General features: G+C 37.9%; 1 protein-coding gene across 2 annotated transcripts in view; it reads right to left on the reverse strand.

Moving 5' to 3' along the window:
• TNPO3 (transportin 3) overlaps positions 1–20,441 on the reverse strand; it is a 91,063-nt gene that overhangs the window by 27,540 nt on the left and 43,082 nt on the right. For both annotated transcript variants that reach the window (XM_054563823.1, XM_054563824.1), the window contains exons 6-16: positions 20,094–20,269; positions 19,424–19,562; positions 17,595–17,741; positions 14,848–14,955; positions 13,043–13,134; positions 11,095–11,234; positions 9,933–10,124; positions 8,560–8,651; positions 7,616–7,692; positions 3,535–3,595; positions 2,172–2,312 (exon numbers count right to left, since the gene is read on the reverse strand). In XM_054563823.1, coding sequence (XP_054419798.1) covers positions 2,172–2,312; positions 3,535–3,595; positions 7,616–7,692; positions 8,560–8,651; positions 9,933–10,124; positions 11,095–11,234; positions 13,043–13,134; positions 14,848–14,955; positions 17,595–17,741; positions 19,424–19,562; positions 20,094–20,269 — 1,365 coding nt within the window. The remainder of the gene's footprint in view (positions 1–2,171; positions 2,313–3,534; positions 3,596–7,615; positions 7,693–8,559; positions 8,652–9,932; positions 10,125–11,094; positions 11,235–13,042; positions 13,135–14,847; positions 14,956–17,594; positions 17,742–19,423; positions 19,563–20,093; positions 20,270–20,441) is intronic.

Raw genomic sequence — 20,441 nt, forward strand, 5'->3', positions numbered from 1 at the left:
CCTGCATTTGTTTCAGTGTATTACGTGGAGCTGCTTTGATACCCTTAGTAACATGGCCTAAGGCACCTGTAAATTGCATGGGCAGAGCCTTAGGTAGTTGCCAGGGCCAGACAACCTGTTCCACTGCTTTGTGGCTCTGTGTGGGGGAAGGCTCAGAGAGGGGTCAATGCCGCTGCCTGGCCTCTGGAGGTTGCCCAAGAAGCTGTCTCCCCATCACTCATCCCCTTGCCAGTCACTTCACTTTCTCCCTTTCTCCCCATATGCCACTTGTGCCTTTCCAGCTGTTGCCCTGGTGCTGAATCTCGGGGGGAGGGGGTTTGGTTGAGTCCTAAGTCCATTGCAGGCCCTTTAAGAGAATTCTCTTGAGAATTCCACAGTTCCTTCTGCCCCCTCCACACTGGTTTCTGCAGCCAGAAATTATGAGGACTTCATAACTGGACCTGGGTTGGGTGGTCCAGTCTAGGGCTGGAACTGCTTGCTCCCAAGGTACCCCTCCTGATTTTTTTTTAAAGAAGATTTTATTTATTTATTTTTAGACAGAGGGGAAGGGAGGGAGAAAAAGAGGGAGAGAAACATCAATGTGTGGTTGCCTTTCATGTGCCCCCTACTAGAGACTTGGCCTACAACCCAAGCATGTGCACTGACTGGGAATTGAACCAGCAACCCTTTGGTTCACAGACTGGGACTTAATCCACTGAGTCATACCAGCCAGGGCTCCCTCCCAGTTTTTGCCTACCACATGTAAATGTGGGACCACCCATTCTGCTGCCTTTCTGTGTCTCTCTGCACCTCTGCCTCTGCCCCTCCTACCCACCTGGATCAATGTGGCTTCTTTAAATCCCTGGTTGTCGGACTTGCATACAGCTCAATTTTCTGACAAATCTAGGTGTTATCTTTTTTGTACTTGCAAATCTTTTCTGCAGTTGTGAGCAGAGGTGAAGTACGTTTACCTATGTCTCCATTTTGGCTGGAAATCCTTATCGATGGACTGACTTTAGAATATACTTCCCATGTAAGGTGCTTCTCTACTTTATTGAGCTGGTCACATACTTAATTAGCAGGAATAAATAAAAACCATATCAAAGTCATGAGATACCCTCCAACAACAAAGGGGCATTAAATCAAGTTGTATTGTACCCAGAACATACTGCAGTGAAGGGGACCCTTAACCAGAGGTGGACAGAGCCAAAATGCAAACATATGCTGTTGTACTCAGAGTATAGAAAATCACTAATAATTAAAATTCTGTTAAAATATATACCTAAACTTTAATCAAATCTACAATTTAAGGAGGCAAGGTCATGCAAGTGTCAACGGATACTGCACTATCATGACCCTGCCTGAAGGCTCCCTTAAGAGTGGAAGTACCAGCAGACAGACTTTAAGATGGCACTTACCGTCAGGGAGAACGTGTGCCTACTTAAAATCTCTACCCTGTCAGGTAAAAAGTCACTTCAGGTTGGGTGGGTGTAGTCTAGCAGTTTTCCTCACAGCAGGAGTGCGAAATTTAAGAAGGCATTTGTTCAGAGGCCTGCAAATGTAGGATTGGCTGCTCTCAATTTTGCACGGAAGGCACCTCACTTGCCTCAATCTACTTCTGCCCTGTGACGAGGTTAACATCAACACAAATTACTTAGTGAACTAAGTTACTACTGATAGGTGTCTCATGGAGAGCAGTTCTAGATATAATCTTAAAGCACTTCATACAGCAAGTTATATCATCTTACTTACATATCAATCTTGATGATTAAAAGACTCAAATTTACATCTTGACAACTAATACACTTACGTGAACAACTAACTGTAGTCAAGATAGAAAAAAATCCCTTTGGGCTAAGAAATAGTGAAGTCTGACCCACCACATTTTTAAAAAGGAAATTAATGTAAAAATCTTAGCATTAGTATATAGAGCTGAGCATTAAAGTCATTCTCTTTTCCTAATGACACACTGGGTGTATCACTATTTAGACTACCATTATACAGAATAGGTTATATAGGCTGTTTCCCTTGTACAACAATATACCTACCGCAGGCACCATATATTACTTGCAAATTATTTTTTCATTTGTATTTGATAAATACAAAAGTGCTTCATCAGCAGAGTTTTTGTTCCAAAGGCTCCTATTTCAGATCCTGTAAACTTCGCATTTTTCCTCTCATGGAGAACTTACCTGTGTGACTAGTGGCTGCAGCAGGGCTGCAGATCCTTTGCCTACACAGCGAACAGCAAAGCGGAGGCATCTGCAACAACGCTCTACAATCCGATTATCAGCCCGGTGCTTATTTAGAGTTTCAGATAAAACTGGCCATATCTGGGTTAAAAGTGAAAGAGCACAAGAAAGAAAATAATGAACAAAAGCTGAAAAAAAAAAGTTCCCAAGTTGGTAACATATGATTTGACCTTCAAATAACTTGGAAAAGCTTTATTTATAGGAACACATGGGGCTTGCTTCTGGCCAGTGTGTGTATATATACGAGCAGAGATTCAAAACACTAATCACCAAAACACAACCACTTCTTAATAGAAGCATGACAACTCTTTAGAACTCGATGGGGAGAATGTTTGACTTTTATAAAAGACAAAGACAGACATTTTCCTAAACTTTGAACTTCCTGATTTAGGATGGAAAGAATTAGTATGCGTTATAGAAGAAGTATTTAAAGGCAGTTTCAAGAAGGTGGAAGACCTTGAACACAAGGACTAGAACAAAGAAAATAGCATTACTCGATACCATTGAATACTTAAAAATAAATGGTGTGCCCCCTGCCCTGTAGTCTGAAAAGGACTTCTCCCATCCAGTACTAACCAGGCCTGACCCTGCTTATTAGCTCCCCAGATCAGACGAGATTGGGTAAATTGAGGGTGGTACAGCTGTAGACTGTAAAGTATGCTTCAAAACATGTACTTTGATCCTCACATTACCTTCAGTGAAAAAAACATAGGCATGTATGTTATCAATGGGGAAACTAAAGTCATGAAGGTTAACTAGCTTTGTTTAAAAAAAAAAACACAACAAAAAACAAACAAAAAAAACCCCTGCTAGTATTAATCAGGTCTCCTAGCACCTCTAGGTTTCACACAGTTAATCTCTCCCTACATCTTTGGCCTTTCAAAATTTCCCTACAGACTGTTTTCTTTAAACAAACTAAGCCCTGGCTGGTGTGGCTCAGTGGACTAAGTGCCAGCCTACAAACTGAAAGGTCACTGGTTCAATTCCCAGTCAGGGCCTGGGTTGCAGGCCAGGTACCCAGTTAGGGGCATGTGAGAGGCAACCAATTGATATATCTCTCACACGTCAATGTTTCTCTCTCCCTCTTTCTCCCTCCCTTCTCCTCTTTCTAAAAATAAATAAAATCTTCAAAAAAAATTCAAATTTATTTGGATGGATCCATTCCTCTTTTCACTGGTATTTAAACCATATCAACAAATTAAATCTTCCTATGAATCTAGAAGAAAGCACCTTCCACTCTAGTTACAACATTGTAAAGAAAAAGGAAGGAAATCTTGTTCCATAGGCACCTCTTAACACTTACTTCCTGTATGACTTTTTGGCACGGATGAGTCTGTCCATTTTCCACAATGGGATTGGTGTGTCTGTGGAAAGACAATGGCCCAAATTAGTGGAAGGAGAGCAATTTCACTGAGGACCCACAGCCCTGTCCCTGTTAACTTACTTAGTGTCAGTCTCATCAAATTTAAAAAACCAGACAGTAATTTTTAATATTCAATACCTTTTTCCTCCTATTTCATTTAAACAAACACAAGCAAATAGTTTTTAAACCATCCTATCATTTATCGCCACCTTTAAGCCACATCCACTAGAACACATAATCTCTACCTAACTCTGGATACATGGGCTATGGATGTGGGGCACTACGACTATCCTTTTTATTATTTTCCCTTTATAAACCTAAATATGTAATCTCTTCCAAATTGATAAAAAATTACATAGATTGTCCGAATCCACCATGAGAAACACAGTACTGCTCCATTCTCGGCATTAAAAGTCAAAAGTTTCAGGAACTCTAGTCTACTGTAGATGTTGCCCATGATTCTGGTCTGAACCCAGTGAGACACACAACGCACGTACCTATGCACAATAGGTCAAATCCAACTATTTGTCTAGTTATAGAATACACTAATTTAAAGCAGGAAAAAACAACTGTATAATTAACTACCAACCTCTTTAAAGAAAAAAAAATTATTTAATTAGAAAATGTTTAACAGCAATTTGATTAAAATCTACTTTTCTTTAAATTTGGGCAATTCCGTCTATTGCAGATTGTCTTTCATTTATTGTGAAATAAGGGTTATTGTTAACAGGTCGTCAGAACATATGCAACAGGGCTCCCTCATTATACAAGGAAAGCATCATGCCAACTCATAAAAAGATAGCTATTGACAAAAACTAATAAGCTGCCCTGGCCAGTGTGGCTCAGCCAGTTGGAGAACTGTCCCAAAACCAAAAAGTTACAGGTTTAATTCCCGGTCAGGGCACATGCCTATGTTGCAGGTTTGTTCCCAGTCCAGGTGTAGGCACATATGGCCCCAGGTCCGGACACATACAATCCCTGGTCTGGGCATATGTGGGAGGCAATCGATTGATGCTACTCTCTCGCATCGATGTTCCTCTCCCTTCTTCTCTCTCTAAATCAATGGGAAAAAAATGTCCTTTGGTGGGTATTAAAAAAACCTGATTAGCTAAAAACAATGCCTATTTTAAGCTATTCCACAAAGCTTTTATGCAACTATTACTCTGATATTCCAGTTATACCTATGGGTCTCACAACTTACAAATTATGTAACTCAGTAAGGATCCCTCTTTGAATATTGTTACTCAAATGCATTTATTTTTTTTCCGTTATTCTCTTTTCTTAATCTATTTTAAAAATATTTCATTATGTAATTACAGTTGTCCCTGTTTTCCCCCATTTGTACCCTCTACACAGCATTTCCCCGCCTAGTTCATGTCCATGGGTCATGCATACAAGCTCTTTGGCTACTCAATTTTCTATACTGTTCTTAACCCCCATCTCTTTTGTACCTACCAATTTGTACTTCTTAATCTCTTCACCTTTCCCCTCTCATTCTCCCATATACCCTTCCCAAATGGCCACCACCCTAATGTTCTTCAAATCTGTGATTCTGTTTCTGTTCTACTTGTTTTAGTTTGTTTTTTAGATTCAGTTTTTGATAGTTGTCAATCTCTTGCCATTTCAACATTCATAGTTTTGATCTTCTTGTTCTTAAGTAAGTCCCTTTAACATTTCACATAATAATGAATTGGTGATGATAAAATCCTTTAGCTTCACCTTCTCTGGGAAGCACTTTATCTGCCCTTCCATTCTATATAGCTTTGCTGGATAAAATAGTTTAGGTTTGTAGGTCGTTGCTTTTCATCACTTGAATACTTCGTGCAGTCCCTTCTAGCCTGCGAAGTTTCTTTCGAGAAATCAGGTGGCAGTATAATGGGAACCCCTCCGTAGGTAAAAATCTGCTTTTCCCTTGCGGCTTTTAAGAGTCTCTTTGACCTTTGGCGTTTTAATTATGATGTGTCTTGGCGTGGTCCTCTTTGGATCGAACTTGTTTGGGACCCTCTGTGCTTCCTGGACTTTTATGTCTATTTCCTTCGCCAAATTACATAAGTTTTTTTTCATTATCTCTTCAAATAAGTTTTCAATGTCTTGCCCTTCCTCTTCTTCTTCTGTCACCCCCATGTTGCGAATGTGGAATGTTTGAAATTGTCCCGGAGGCTCCTTACACTATCCTCGATTTTTTGTATTCTTTTTTTCATGCGGTACTGATTGGATGTCTTCCTTATGTTATTTTTCTTCCTTATGTTCGAAATCATTGATTTGATTCTTGGCTTCATCCACTCTGCTGTTGATTCCCTGTAAATTCTTCTTTATTTCAGTTAATATATCCTTCATTCCTGCCTGGGTCTTTTTATGCTGTTGAAGTGCCCACTGAGTTCCCTGAGCATCCTTTTAACCAGTGTTTTGAATTCTGCATCTGATAGATTGTTTATCTCCATTTTGTTTATTTCTCTTTCTGGAGTTTTGCTCTATTCTTTCATTTGGGCCACGTTTCTTTGTCCCCTCATTTTGGCAACCTCCCTGTGTTTGTTTCTATGTGTTAGGTAGAGCTTCTTTGACTCCGTATCTTAGTAACATGGCCTAATGTAGAAAAGCCACTGTTAACTGCTTGGGTGGGCCTGTAAATTGGCTGGGGTGGACCCTTAGGTAATTGTCTGGGTGGGGCTTACTTTGTGAACCAGGTTGATGGAGTCTCAGATATGGTGCCACTACACTGCGGCTCTGTGTGGAGGAGGGCTCAGAAAAGGAACAATGGCCCCTGCCTGGCCTCTGGAGTTTTGTCCAGGAGGAAGCCTGATGCAAGACACTTCGGTCCTCTCCATATGTCACTGGTGCCCTTTAAGCTGCTGCCCCAGTGCTGGAGCCCAGAGGGACTGAGTGTGTGTAATTCCATTGTGGGCCCTTTATGAGGAGACACCTGAGAGTCCCACAGTTTCCTCTGCCACCCCCACCCCCACTGGCTTTACAGCCAGAAATTATGGGAACTTATCCTCCTGGCACCCTGGAACCCTGGGCTGGGATTCCTCCCTCCCGAGATGTCCCTCTTGATTTTTATCCATCACATGTGACTACAGGACTAGCCCATTCTTCATATCCAGCCCTCTATCTGTTTGAATCAATGTGATCTCTTGAATTCCTTGGTTGTGGGACTTCCATACAGCTTGACTGCTGACGTTTTTGAGTGATAACTGTTTTGTAGTTTAGTTATAATTTTTGTTGTGGTGTGAGGAAGTGAGCTGTTTACCTATGCCTCCATTTCAATTGAAAGTCCTCTGCTTTCTTTTTTTACAAAAGGTTTTATTTATTTTTAGAGAGAGAAGGGAGGGAGACACCAATTGGTTGCCTTTCGTACACATCCTGACCAGGGACCGAAACTGCAACCCGGGGTGTGCTCTAACCAGAAATTTACCCCATAACCTTTTGCTTTGTGGTACGATACCCAACTAAACCACATAGGAGCATGTTTAAAATCCCTTTTTAATCATTAGGTTCCTCTTGATTTCAAAGGATTAATTTCGCCTGGTCACTGAAGAGATTTCATTATTGTTTTGTACCCATATGCTACACATGCTACACAATGTGCCTGAAAGTGTGTGTCGTCCTTGAATAGCAAGCAGCAGCAGCAGCATCACCACCAGACAACTTACTAAAAATGTAAATTCTTGGGTTCTACCCAAGATCCAATTAATCAGACAATCTGGGGGTGGGGTCTCAGCAATCTGTGTTTTTAATACAGGCGATTCAGATGCAGGTTAAAGTTTGAGAATCACTGATCTAAAGACCAGAAAAATTAATCACATTTTAAAGAGTCTTTTGACAAAGGTCTACCAAGAATAAGTTCTTAGACCTTGCCTTTGCCCTAAGATTTCATGCAATGGCCTTAATTAAGTCTCTTGACAAAGGAGACTACAGGAGATAGCTGGAAGTTTGAGGGAACAAAATACTTGCTTACTTTAATACATAAGGGTCTCACTTGTGCTTTTAACCCAAGTCAGGCATCTGGAGCCTCTCCTCTTACCTAAATATCACTGCAAGACGATCTAAGAACACAGTGGGATCTGAGGATATGCCATTGCTGGGCTCCTGAGACAAGAGCTGAAGAGACAGACATTAACACCCAGTCATTACAGATACAAACCTACAGCAAACACTGCAACATAGAACCTTATACATCAGCCTGTCTCAACTCTTGTTTATTTCTTGTAAATTACTCAAATGGTGCACACTTTTAATTCATATTGTCAAACTGCTTTAATCCTTCTCATTGCATTCTGGCCAAGACTACATATTACTAACGTTTTAATATATAATCATGGTGGAGTGGAAAACATCATTTAATTTTTTTCCATTTACTTTTATTACGATTGAGACATTATATAATTTAACATAAATTATATATTAAAATAAATATTACATATATTATGATCGAGACATAAATTATGTATTAAAAAAGATTACATATATTATGTATTACATAATCTATATTATATTCACATTCCATTAGAGCTTTATAATATATTTTAAGAGGTAAGGCAGGTTGTCCCTTATTCTTTCCTAAAGTTTCTTACATATTTCCACCAGCATGTCATTAGAGATAAACTTTAGAATCATTGTGTCATGTTCTAAAAATACTACTGGTATGTTCACTATTATTGCACTATAGATGTAATTTGAGAAGAACTGCCATCCTTACATATTCTTCAAGGAAACCTGTTAACCTGAATGGTATTTTTCCCATTATATCTTCTAAATGATATTACGGATATAGTGAAATCTACTGGTTTTTATATACTTATTCTGTGTATGTAGCTACTTCGACAGACATTAATTTTAATAACTTATCAGTTCATTCTCTTAGCTTTTATAGATAGATAAAAGATCAAATGTCAATGGATTTTGTCCTTCCCTTTCTAACATGTAAACATCTTAATTTGTTTCACCCTCTTACTTAACTGAACTCACCTTTTTCAATGCCAGAACCTGAACAGAACAGAGTTCACTAAGACATTCAGTAATCTTATCCAATGGTAACCTGGCCAGGACAAGTGCTGTTCCTAAAAGACAAAGGAAGGTACAGATGAAGAAAATAAAATCTGAATTGAGGTAATTCATTGGTCTATATCATATGGATAACCAAAAAGGCTGACAGTCCCATCCTTTCAAAAAGATCAGCACTATTTTTTAAATTGCAATATTTTGTTATTGATTGTTTGCTTTTCTTTACAGCAGCCTACTGGTTTAAAGATGTTTAAATGTAGCTCACCTTCCAATACTCCAAAGACTTAAAATCTCCTCCACAAAGCCAATGCCAAAGCTATTTTTATACAGCATAGTATAATGGTTCCTGAACTTCCCAGAGACTCTGATTTAATGTGTCAGGGAGAGACTTTATTTTTGATAAGTATTGTAGGCAATTCTTATCATCAGAAATTGGAGAAATAGGAATGTTAATTTGGTTTTGAAAGAATGGGCTGAAATTAGAGATTTAATTCTAGTTCTACCATAACAGAATCTATGAACTGGGTTTAAAGCATTCTCTCTAGGCATCAGTTTATTTATAAAATGAGTGCTTTGAACAGAAAAGTAATAGCTAAGGTTGCCATTTAAAAAAACTTTTAAATAGCTACAAAAGCCTCCCTCCTTACTTTTTCCCCCAAGTAAAATCTTAACTTTGAACTCTAACTAAAGATAGGGTAAAAAAGAGAGATAGTGAGGTGAAAGTGGGGCTAGATGGCCACGGCCCTTCCCACTCGGCCTTCCTCTTTTCACAATCCCCACCAATTGCTGAAGCAACTCCTCCAAGCCCAAAGGATGACGTATTGGACGGGGTCTCCTCCGGGCCCCAAATCCCCCTCTTTTTATTCCCTCTTTTATAATAATCTTCCAAATATTTAAAAATAGCTATCATGCTTAAGGTCTCTTCTAAGTCTTCTTTCCCTAGCCTCATGCCACTAAGAGACCAGGACCCTTGGCTTCTACTTGTAGGACTGACACAGGCACCACACCACCTTTAAATTTCCATTCACCTCACTGTGGAATGGCAATGCTTAGCTGGTCTCCCTTTTTATTCTTCCCCCAACTACAAAAGGAACTGTTTAGTTCGAATGTGTTGCCTCCACCCAAAATCTAGGTCAGTATTATACATACCGTAAGCAATTTGAAAATATTCTAAGAATGCATGTATACATAATCAGCACCCTCCCCTGTGACAGGAAAAGCTACCTTCCCCATCACTAAGTAAATTGCAACTGAAACACTGGGATATGCCTGATGTAAGACAACTCCCAGAAGTGGCTTTAGAGAGACTATTCCTGGTTAGTATCTTAAGTAAATACCTTTTAGCAAGCCCACAGCAGCTTCTGGAGACAACATGAAGGAATCAAGGGAACGGGCAATCTCCAGGAGTCCATTAAAGTGCTGAGCCATGTGGTCTCGGCAAACAGAGCAAATGTTATGAATGGCTTTGGCTGCAGCAGAAGCCAGAGGTTTTTCACACAGGCCTTTCATCAAATAGCCCAATACAGGGTCTAGGGAAAAAAGCCATATAAAGAGATTACACACTTGAAACTCAAGGAAAACGTCTAGTTAGTTAGAACAGATGTTTATATTCTCTTTAAAAAAATTTTTAAATCAATTTTAGAGACAGAGAAGGAGGAGGAGGGGGGAGAGAAAGAGGAAGTCGGGGGGGGAGGTGGCAGGATGGAAAGAGAGATTAATTCATTGTTCTGCTTATTTATGCATTAATTGGTTGAGTCTTGTCTGTGCCCTGACCAAAGATCTAACCTGCAACCATGGCATATCAGGATGATGATCTAACCAAGAGAGCAACCCAGCCAGGTTCCCTTTCTTTTTAAAGCAAAAGAACCATTAAAAAAAAAAAAAATGTGTTCCAACCCCAATAGATATAAAACAAAAATGGAGCTGATCTCACTGATATAGTGTCGGGGAGGCCTGGATCCTATTCATCTTCCATCTCTCCCCTCATGGGCATTCAACTGCTGCTTGTTGCTAGGGCTACACAATGCACAGTTTGAAAGCCACTGATGGATAGGACCATTCAAGTATTAAGAATAGGGCAATATAAGAAAGAATGTAAAGCCCAGAGAACCATCATTATACTCACAGATGAATCACTGTGTAAAAATAGCCTACATTAATCAGAACAATGATAGTTATCTAAAGCTGACACTTTTATACTTCTTCTTTATAGTTATCAAGGGCCTTAAAAACATGCAGATGTATCTGTAGCACTTCCAGAAGAATCATGTTTTATTTCTTACCAAATATAAGTGTTCCAATAAAACTTATTATAAAGGTTTCCTATAAAGCAAACCAACTAAGCAATAACTCATAATATATTTATTTTCAGTGTCCAGAAACATTCTACCTAGCAATGAAAGAGAAATCAGGAAAACAAGAGAATAAGTAAGAGAAAGGAGGGGCAAAAACCCAGAAAAATCTGAAGCAGGAGTGGCTGAAGGGAGAGGTCATACATACCAAGGAACTGAGGATTTCGATCAACCACTTCACTCATCTCTCCAACCAATTCAATGCTGGTGTACCGCACAGCCATATGTACAGACTCTGGGAGACGGACCACTCCTTCTAGGACCTCCACAAGTGTTGGATTGTTCTCCCTGAGTACAGAAGGCAAGTACTCAGAGTTACTTGAAGATTTCAGAGATTAGGTTTTGGCCAAGTAACACGCTGCAATGACACAAATCATTGCTAAAGGGCTTCTTTCTAAATAAATAACGATTTGGATAAAGTACTTAACACTTGATATGAAAGATTTTTAAATCTTAAAAAAAAGGGGAAAAAGAAAGAAATGGAAGATATCACTGTTTCAGGTGAAGCATACTGCTCCCTTAATCTTTTGAATGTCAGTGAAGTATCCAAAGATATGTCTTGCTATAGAATAAAGCTTTTCATATTGGAGAGGCAGGCATTTACTACGGGGTGAATTTCTTTTAAAGAATCCATTTTATTTATTCCTGCATCTGCAGCACCTAGAACAGTGCCTGGCACATAGTGGGCACTTAATAAATATTGCTGAATAGCTAAGAAAATGAGCGAATATTTCTCATAGGTCACTTTTTATTAGTTGTTATTCTCCAGAGTATTTCTTGTAGCTGGATACTAGAAACTTTAAGAACAGTTAGGCATGGGTAGGCCAGTTTACTAACGAAAAAAACAACACAAGCGGCAGGTATAGGTAAAGGTACCTTGATTTAGAACATGAGGGAAAATTAAAGTTGACCAAATACTTTCCACAGCTCTATGAATTTATTTTTTCCTTTTCCTTCTCTCTTTTTTTTCGCCGCCCAAGAATGCTAAAGTTATTTAAGCAAAGGATGCCCCCGAAGTGGTAGAACATAATCCAGAAATGAAAGATGTTTAAAATGTAAATAATATCCTGAATTAAAACAAGAGCACTCCCTGCTGATACTATGTCTATTAAATCCTTTATATACACTAAAAAATTACAATCATGCAGATGGCTTGAGATGTGGATAAATAAAATCTTGTCTCATTTATGCCTATGTTTCCCCGGGACACTAAGCTAATTACTGACACTCTTTACCTATCCTTTTTCACACCAACACATATCAGTTAGAATACTAGTGATTTTAATAATCTTCAGGCTGTCACTGAAGGTTCCGAAAAACACCAAAATAGGTTTAAGAGCAAATAGGATAGTATGTAATTCAGGACCAGAACTTAATAGAGAAAAATCAAACCTATTCTGTGTCCTTGAATATTTTCTGAATTAGAAACAATATAAGATTTCATTGACTATGCCCTGTAAGGTGGATAAGAAAGCAGCACTGTACTTTTTTTACAAATACATGCCTTAACCATCTCTCCAATGAAGGCCCTGGATAGAGAACTCAACTATAAATATCTGATCTTAATACAAGAAAACCCGACAGATATTAGCATCAATTTATAAACTCAGAGCACAAAGCAAACTCTGTTTTTAGGAATTCACGTTAAAATCATAAATAGAATTTCTATGCTAAGCAATTAGAAATCAAATTCTAATAATTTAAAAATTTCCAATGGCAGTTGCACTTTAAATTTTGCTACCCTTTTGGGTAAAATGGTGCTTATGCCTTGCCTTTCTGAAACTCACAGATGACTCTCTAAGACAGAAAAAAAGGAGAACAATGTTTTTGATTATACTAACTTCCACAAAGGATCCTCAGTTAGATAAATAAATCAGCATCAAGAACAAAATAATTTTAACTCTAGGAAATGTGGTTACAACATGGATATCAGCAATGCATGCTACTCTGGACTAGATTCTAGAAGTTAGAAGACTAGACAACAATTACAGAAGACGTTCTGAGAGTTCCCAAACATATACCACATGAGAAAAACGGTGTAATTTTCCTTCCTTTGATATTTAGAGTTCCCAGCAAAAGACTTATTAGACACTCACGGATCAACACTCTTTGCTATAGCAGCCATGATAAAGAGAACCGCTTCTGTCACCTCCCAGGGTGGGTTGCCTTCTTTCAGAGTAGAATATAACTAGAGAAGAAGAGGTGGATTACGGATCCATTAAAAAGAAAACAGAACAGAATTCCAAAACAAACAAAACAAAAAATCCTGTTAGTTTAAAAAAACAAAACAAAACAAAACCTGCCCCTTGTTCCTAAATCTAATTAACTGTCTCTCAGAGCCAGGGGAAATTATTATTTTCATTTTCACAGCTTTCACTAATTATAAACCTATAAGTAACTACTAATTTAATATTTGAAATAAACCCATTCAGGTCCCTAAGGGTATATACCAAGATTATTATCTGCCCCCACAAAATCACTATTATGGAAAAAACAAAACATATTACATAAGTATCTTTTCCTGGTCCTGATAATAACTGATAAATATATAAACACACTTAAAATTGAGGTAAATGCAAATTCTCTATATATGCATTGGCTTTATATTTCTATTGTCTGCATTGAACTAGTAGTATAGATTAAATTCCTAAAAAGTAGCTGTCCAAAAGCACCTATCATAATACCATGTTGAAGAAAGGGGGGATAGGAGGTGAGAGGGGAAAGGAAGGAGACCAAGCAGAACATCCAGAGATGCCCAGGAATATCCCAGGGTATATCTATCTGTGGAATGTGACTGTGTGTTAGTCCAAATAAGATTTCTGTTGTAAAATAATAGACACTGCTAGGTAAAACAAAGTTAAATAACTCTTGTTATAGGACTTCACAGAGCCTTTAATGTATTATTTAAGTCATTTCCCCATTTTAATTGATGCTAGAACCTTTTTTTGCCAAAGAATATCTCATGGGACTGGCATCCTGGACAACACTGATGATTTAAGTAAACTTGTAAACTGTGGTCTGGAGAAGAACAAGTAACCTGCTTAAAGCCACAGAGCCAGTAAGAGAAGAACTGATATCTGAACACAGGTCATCTGCCTGTGACCTGGGGATCTTACTCTTTTCCAAGATTCCCCAGCCCTTTGTAGCTAGGCCAATAAATCATACTCTGCTTAATATAAAGAAAAATAGTTAATAGTTTTATTAACAATTTCTATGTCAGATTATGTCCCAAAATACACAGAATGGCTGGATTACAAAAATATTGTGTTAGTTCAGTATTGCCAACAAAGCATCAAAACTAGTATTTCCGAGCTTAAAGTATGATCAAGCAATATGAAAACCACCTGAAATCATGCTAATGTTAAGTGATGTGAAATGGTGATGATTGCAACCTCACGAGGTAAAGTGTTACTCACTGATTGTTAGAAAACCACAGGACTATGAATCTTCTACTCTAGTATAGTCACCTCTGGGATGAAACTACACAGGGATCCAAACAGAAGTGTGGGCAGAGGAAATGCCAAATAACTAAACGAGTTGCCAGGAGTTATTAAATTATTAAAGCAGACAAACTTGCTATTTTTCCTGGCTAGGTCCAAATTCCCTGTAAGTATTTTGGGGGCTTTAGGTTTATCTATTATCTTCCACTCCCGCTGGACAAGTGGAACAGCTCTCATTAGCAAGAGTCATAGAGCAAACTATAACTGAACCATTTACAGACTGCAATTGGCTTGTAAGATAGTAAATAAACATAGCTACTATATGCCAGGCAGTGTGCTAGGCACCTGCATATCTATTTAGCCACTGAGATTGAAGGAAAAAATGGAACATTTACAGAAGACACAGAAGTGAACACAATTAGTGATCATTGAAACTGGTAAGAATCTCTAAATGGGCTTACCTGAGCAAAACACTCCATAGACCCAATCAAGAAAATCAAGTCTTTCACCAGGTCTGATACCCTCATTCGAAATTCCCCAAAGTCATCAGTCTCCTCAGGAACCCCCTCCTGAAATACCAAAATCAGACAATATTTGTTTTAAACTCACTAAGGCTTTCACTGACCAAAAGGCCAATAAGTAGTCTAGTCCCAATGCACAAAAGATACATCACCTAAAAAAACCAAGGACATTTTACTTTAGAGTGTCTCCCAAACTTTTAGGTATTTCCAGTCAATAAAACCCATCCTCTACCACCTTTACTATGAAAAACTCTTCTTCTCCTACTTCATTTTTTTCCCATTTCCAAGCTACACCTTGCTCTATTTTTAGAAAAATTTGGAGTAGTGAAGGTGGGAAGTGACCTGGCAGGCGTGGTGATTTAGGAGTGTGTAAGCTCATTTAGATAAGGTCTGACTTCTTGGGACTGAATAAGTTTCTGAAGCTTAATGGTTCAAGATCTACTAAAATCAACCATTATCACAATAACTAGATACAATAAAATTCTTTATATAAAAAAGATTTATTTATTTTTAAAGAGAAGGGCAGGGAGAAAGATGGGGAGATAAAAATTGATGAAGAGAGAAACACTGATCCATCAGTTGACTCCTGCACGTTCCCCAATAGGGGACCGAACCCACAACCCAGGAGTGTGCCCTGACCAGGAATCAAACCAGTGACCTTCAACTTTGTGGAACAATGCCCAAACAAGTCACACCAGTCAGGGCAAAATAAAAATTTTTTAAAGCATTTTATATAGGTGAACAGACATATTAAAACAAGTTATAGTAAATAATCATGATAGAATTTAAGTAGCAGGTATACAGGTATTCACAAATAAAATCTTTTTACCTTTGCTGCATATTTGAAAGTTCTCATTAAAAAAAGAGATCATTTACATTTCAGTATTTCTTAAATATTTCTTATTCCAAAACACTCTTAAAAGTAAACAAAAGCTTACCAATTGTGAGATGATTAAGGGCATGTAAAAGAATCTTGGACCATGAAATCTGAAAAAAGCCCTTAGTACTATTGAGAATTGCTGATCTAGTTCAGCCTCCTTGCTGTAAGATGAAGAAATTAAAGTGAAGAAGTAAGGAGGAAAGGAAATGATGGCTTTCTCAGACGAGATAATGAATTATAAAGCATTACACACCTACAAGTGTAGGGGATTACCTGCAGGGGAAATGGTGCCACAGAATTAGCAAAGGGAAGAAAGGGATCAAGCAAGTGGAGACATTTAAACCAGAGTGGCCTGCTTTTATTTACATTATCAGTCTTCCAAGTAAGATGCGTAAAGATAGGATTCATCAGTTTAAAAAAAGTATTGAAAACCACTAGACTAGATCATCACTAAGGTTCTGCAGAGACATAAAATATCATGACTCAAACAAAGTTAATGTTAAAATGAACAGACAGTTTTCATGTCAGATTTTATTGTAAGCAATGGAAAAAAAACTTACTCCAGGTCCTAAATTGAAGGACAAGGATTAAACCATCCAAAAGGATGAAACAAATGCTATAAAATTTGAAGAGACTAAGCTAAGCAAAGAGTGGGGAACTAACAAGCAGAACAGAGTCAGACTCATAGAGAGCAGGCTGACAGCTGTGGGGAGGGGAGGGAGCTGGGTGGATGGGTGGAGGAACTGAGCAAAAAAGAAAAAAAAGAGAAAGAACTCACATACGTGGACATCATCGCATTGATTGTGGTGGGGGGATAAATGCTGAATGACAGAGACTTGACTTTGGGATGTGAACACACAATACAGTGTACAGATGATGTGTTGTAGAACTGTGCACCTCTATCATTTTGTTAATATAATAATTCAAGAAGAGTTTTCAAACAGACTATAATATTTCTAGTCCATTTTCTTCCAAGCAAATAAATTATTTCTGTATTTTCTTTTAAATTACAAAGTCAGTATAAGAAAAAACATGTATGCTTGTGGGAGGGAAATCATGTTATTTTCCACATTCTCAAATATTTCATTTTTGTGTTAGTTTTAATCCAAACGTACATTTTACACTATTAAAAATAGAGTATAAAATTTATATTCTGATTTTTTGTTTAGCATACCAACCATGAAACAATAGTCATTATTTTTAACTGCTGCACACCAAGTTGCTACATCATTAACTGATATAACTCTTCTTACACTGTCATAAATGGGTTTACCATTTTTTACTTTTAAATTTAAGATAATGACTCTTTAATTTTTTTATTATTTTAATTTACTTATTTTTGAGAGAGGGGAAGAGAAGGAGAAAGAGAGGGAGAGAAACATCCATCAGCTGCCTCTCACATGCACCTGACCAGGGACTGAACCCACAACCTAGGCATATGCACTGACCGGGAATCAAACCAGTGACCTTCCACCTTGCAGGCCAATGCTCAACCAACTGAGTCACACCAGTCAGGGCGTACCATTTTTTAGTTTTACAAATAATGCTTCCTACATAAAGTAGGTATTTTTTTCTTCTTCTGCAGAATCACTTAAAGTAAATTCCCAGGAGAATTACTGGCTCAGCAGAATGAATTTCTTTGTACGTGGGAGTAGTACTCTTCGTTGTGCTGCCATTGGCTTCTTCAGTTTAAGCTACTGAGTGACAGAAGACCTGCAGATTCCATTAGCTTAATTCTCAAAAGTCCCTCTTCAAAATAGAAAAGAGGAGGAAATTAAGACTTAAAGAAGTAGAGAAGAGAACTTACATGGTCTGGTTCCAGCTGGCAGTGTCGAGCCAAGGCATGAAGCAGCCTCTGAATGTAAGCTTTGAAGATGCCATGAATAACTTCATCATTGGTTTTGTACAAATGCTCCCCTAGGCGGTACCAAAAGTTAAAGGAAATTTCTACTACCTGTTAAATTAGAGAAAGAAAGAGAAAAAGGAATGGAATGAGTTTTATTTTTACTAGGGCCATATATAGGTAAACAAGGTAAACTTTTAAGTGATATGTGTGGAATCAATTAAGAAGCCACCTTTTCTCTAGTAGATTTAATATCCTCCTCCCAAATTACTTTCTTACGTTAGAATCAAAATTTCATTTAGGATGACTGGCTTTATGTTCTGTTTAGTCCTGGGATAACTTTTCCAACAGTGTATTAGATTCTGAATTTAGAGAAACAGACAGAAAAATGGAAGTCTCTTCAAATGTTTTTTCCCAAATGCTGAAATAATTTCATTTTATATCTGAGATTAGAGCAACTCCAACCAAACCATCTGCAAATCCCTGAACATACCGACCTTATGTCACTTTTATTAACTCAATTTCTTAAATGGGAAAGAAAGGGAAAAAAGATTATCCACAGCTTATTTTACGGCATTGTTTAAAGGAGTGGTGATTATTATGTAGTGCTGTATTTCCTCCCAAAAGTATTTTGAGTTTTATCACAACCTAGATATCCTCAGGAGATTACACCAAAGAAAGATATCTTTTTTTTAATCCTCACCCAAGAACATTTTTTTTCACGCTTTTAGAGAGAGAAACATCGATGTGAGGGAGAAACATTCATTGGCTGCCTCCTGTACACGCCCGGACTTGGAATCGAACCCACAACCTTTCAGTTACCAGATGACGATCCAACCAACTGAGCCACACCGGCCAGGGCAACATTATCTTTTATATGATAATAAAAAAAAGGGTTGAGAATCACAGGACTATTGTGCCCTCCCTAAGAAGGGCCCTGTATCATCCTTTTCCCATCAAGGATCCAAAATAGAGCTACCTAAAACAATACCCAGCCCAGACCAGCTGGCTTAGTTGGTTGGAATGTCATCCCACACACCAGAAAGGCTGCAGGTCAGGGAACTGATTGACGTTTTTCTCTCACATCTCCCTCCCTCTCCCTCTCCCTCTCAAATTAGTAAACATATCTTCGGGTAAGGATTAAAAAAAAAAGAAAACAACACCAACCTTGGAAGTTCTTTCTCATTTCTTATACTACCAAGAGAATGTAAAACTACTTGAATAAATGAAGAGATTAAAAAAAAAATCCAGCACACTTTAGAGAATGGAAAGGTGTCTTCCACCAATTTTGTAATAAAGGAGACTCTCTAAATCCTTTTAATCTCTTTCTCATTTCCATCCATAATTTGGAGACAAATTATAGATGGTAAGATTTATCCCTATAAGATAAATTAAGATTTTAAGATGCTTAAATAATAGCTAAAGATGCTATTAAGATTTGGCGTGGGGTTTTTTTTATTTGTTTGTTTGGTTTTTAGCTGTAAAGCTCTAAGAATAACTGGAGATAGAGGTAGGGGGCTCAGTAGAGATAGACAGCTTTCTAACTGGCTCCCTGAGATGCCTATACCAGTGAGCCCAGCGAATCAGATGAAAAACAGAAAAGGATTCAAACCAGAAGCCCAAATATAATGATTTTTAAAAAATCCAATACAGAAGCAATTCCCAAATCACATCAATGAAAAATAGGACTATAATTTCCCACAAATATAAAGCTGGAGATGAAACAATGGAATATAAATAGTATGCAACATAAAACTTAGAGAATAGTGGCTTTAGCACAGTATAAACACTACCTCATACTGAGGATGTCCTGCACAGATAAGTAGCAGTTCCAGAGTTCGTAGGTCCCCAAGCCCTTGGCCTGGAGTACAAACAATTTTTTCAAGAAAAGTTTCACATAGCTCAGTGAAAATACGGCAGTAATTCAGAACTCTGTAGATTAAAGAGGAATGAGAGCACCAATCAGAAATCTTGGTATTATATACATATATACTCACCAACAGTTAATCAAATAAAGAAAAAAATCCTCAGCCAAGGGACACAGAGTGATTATTTGCTGTGTTGTACTCATATCTCCACGACACCCACCATTCCTTACATATACTTTTATATATATACATATAAGCAAATGACTCATAAGTCAGTTCAAATCCTCAATTACTAAACATCTGAATAAAATTCCCACCAAATCACACTTGATACTTCAAGGTTCATCCCTAATTCTTAGAGGCTTACCCCTTCCTTTTAAGTGTAAAAATATTACTACTTTCCATGATTACAACCTTTTCTTCTGCATCCAATTTGCCATTCTAGGTTCAGATGAGAAAGCAGAGCATCTTTAGGATGCAGTGTAGATATTTACAGTCAAAAAGAATCACAAAAAATAGATAAATAATGAAAAGTGACTTAAAAAAATAAAGCCAGACTGTACGTGAACCCAGGGTCACAGCCTTCATTACTCACTTGTCTAAATCTTCACGTGCCACAGCCATATGATAGGCAGTCTCCAACGTCAGGACTCCTTGAAACAGTTGCATGGCTAAGGACAAGTTAGTCTCCACATTCTCAATGGCATAGAGAGCTGAGCACACACAGTCTGAAGCAGCTTCATGTAGATTGGATGAGGTCTTATCTTGTTGCTAAGAAACAGCAGGAATAGGGAAGTATGATCATTAAACTGAAATCCAAGTAAAACATTCACAGTCTGTTTCTGAACATGTAATTTAAATGTCTAAAGACTGATAGCCGTGACCTTTGATGAGGCAATATCCATTGATCTTCCCAGTGCTATTTCTATTTCCCTATACGCCA

This window comes from Pteronotus mesoamericanus, unplaced genomic scaffold (genome assembly GCF_021234165.1).
Source record: "Pteronotus mesoamericanus isolate MK-2021 breed Mesoamerican mustached bat unplaced genomic scaffold, CSHL_Meso_final scaffold_85, whole genome shotgun sequence".
NCBI classification, from domain to species: Eukaryota; Metazoa; Chordata; class Mammalia; order Chiroptera; family Mormoopidae; genus Pteronotus; species Pteronotus mesoamericanus.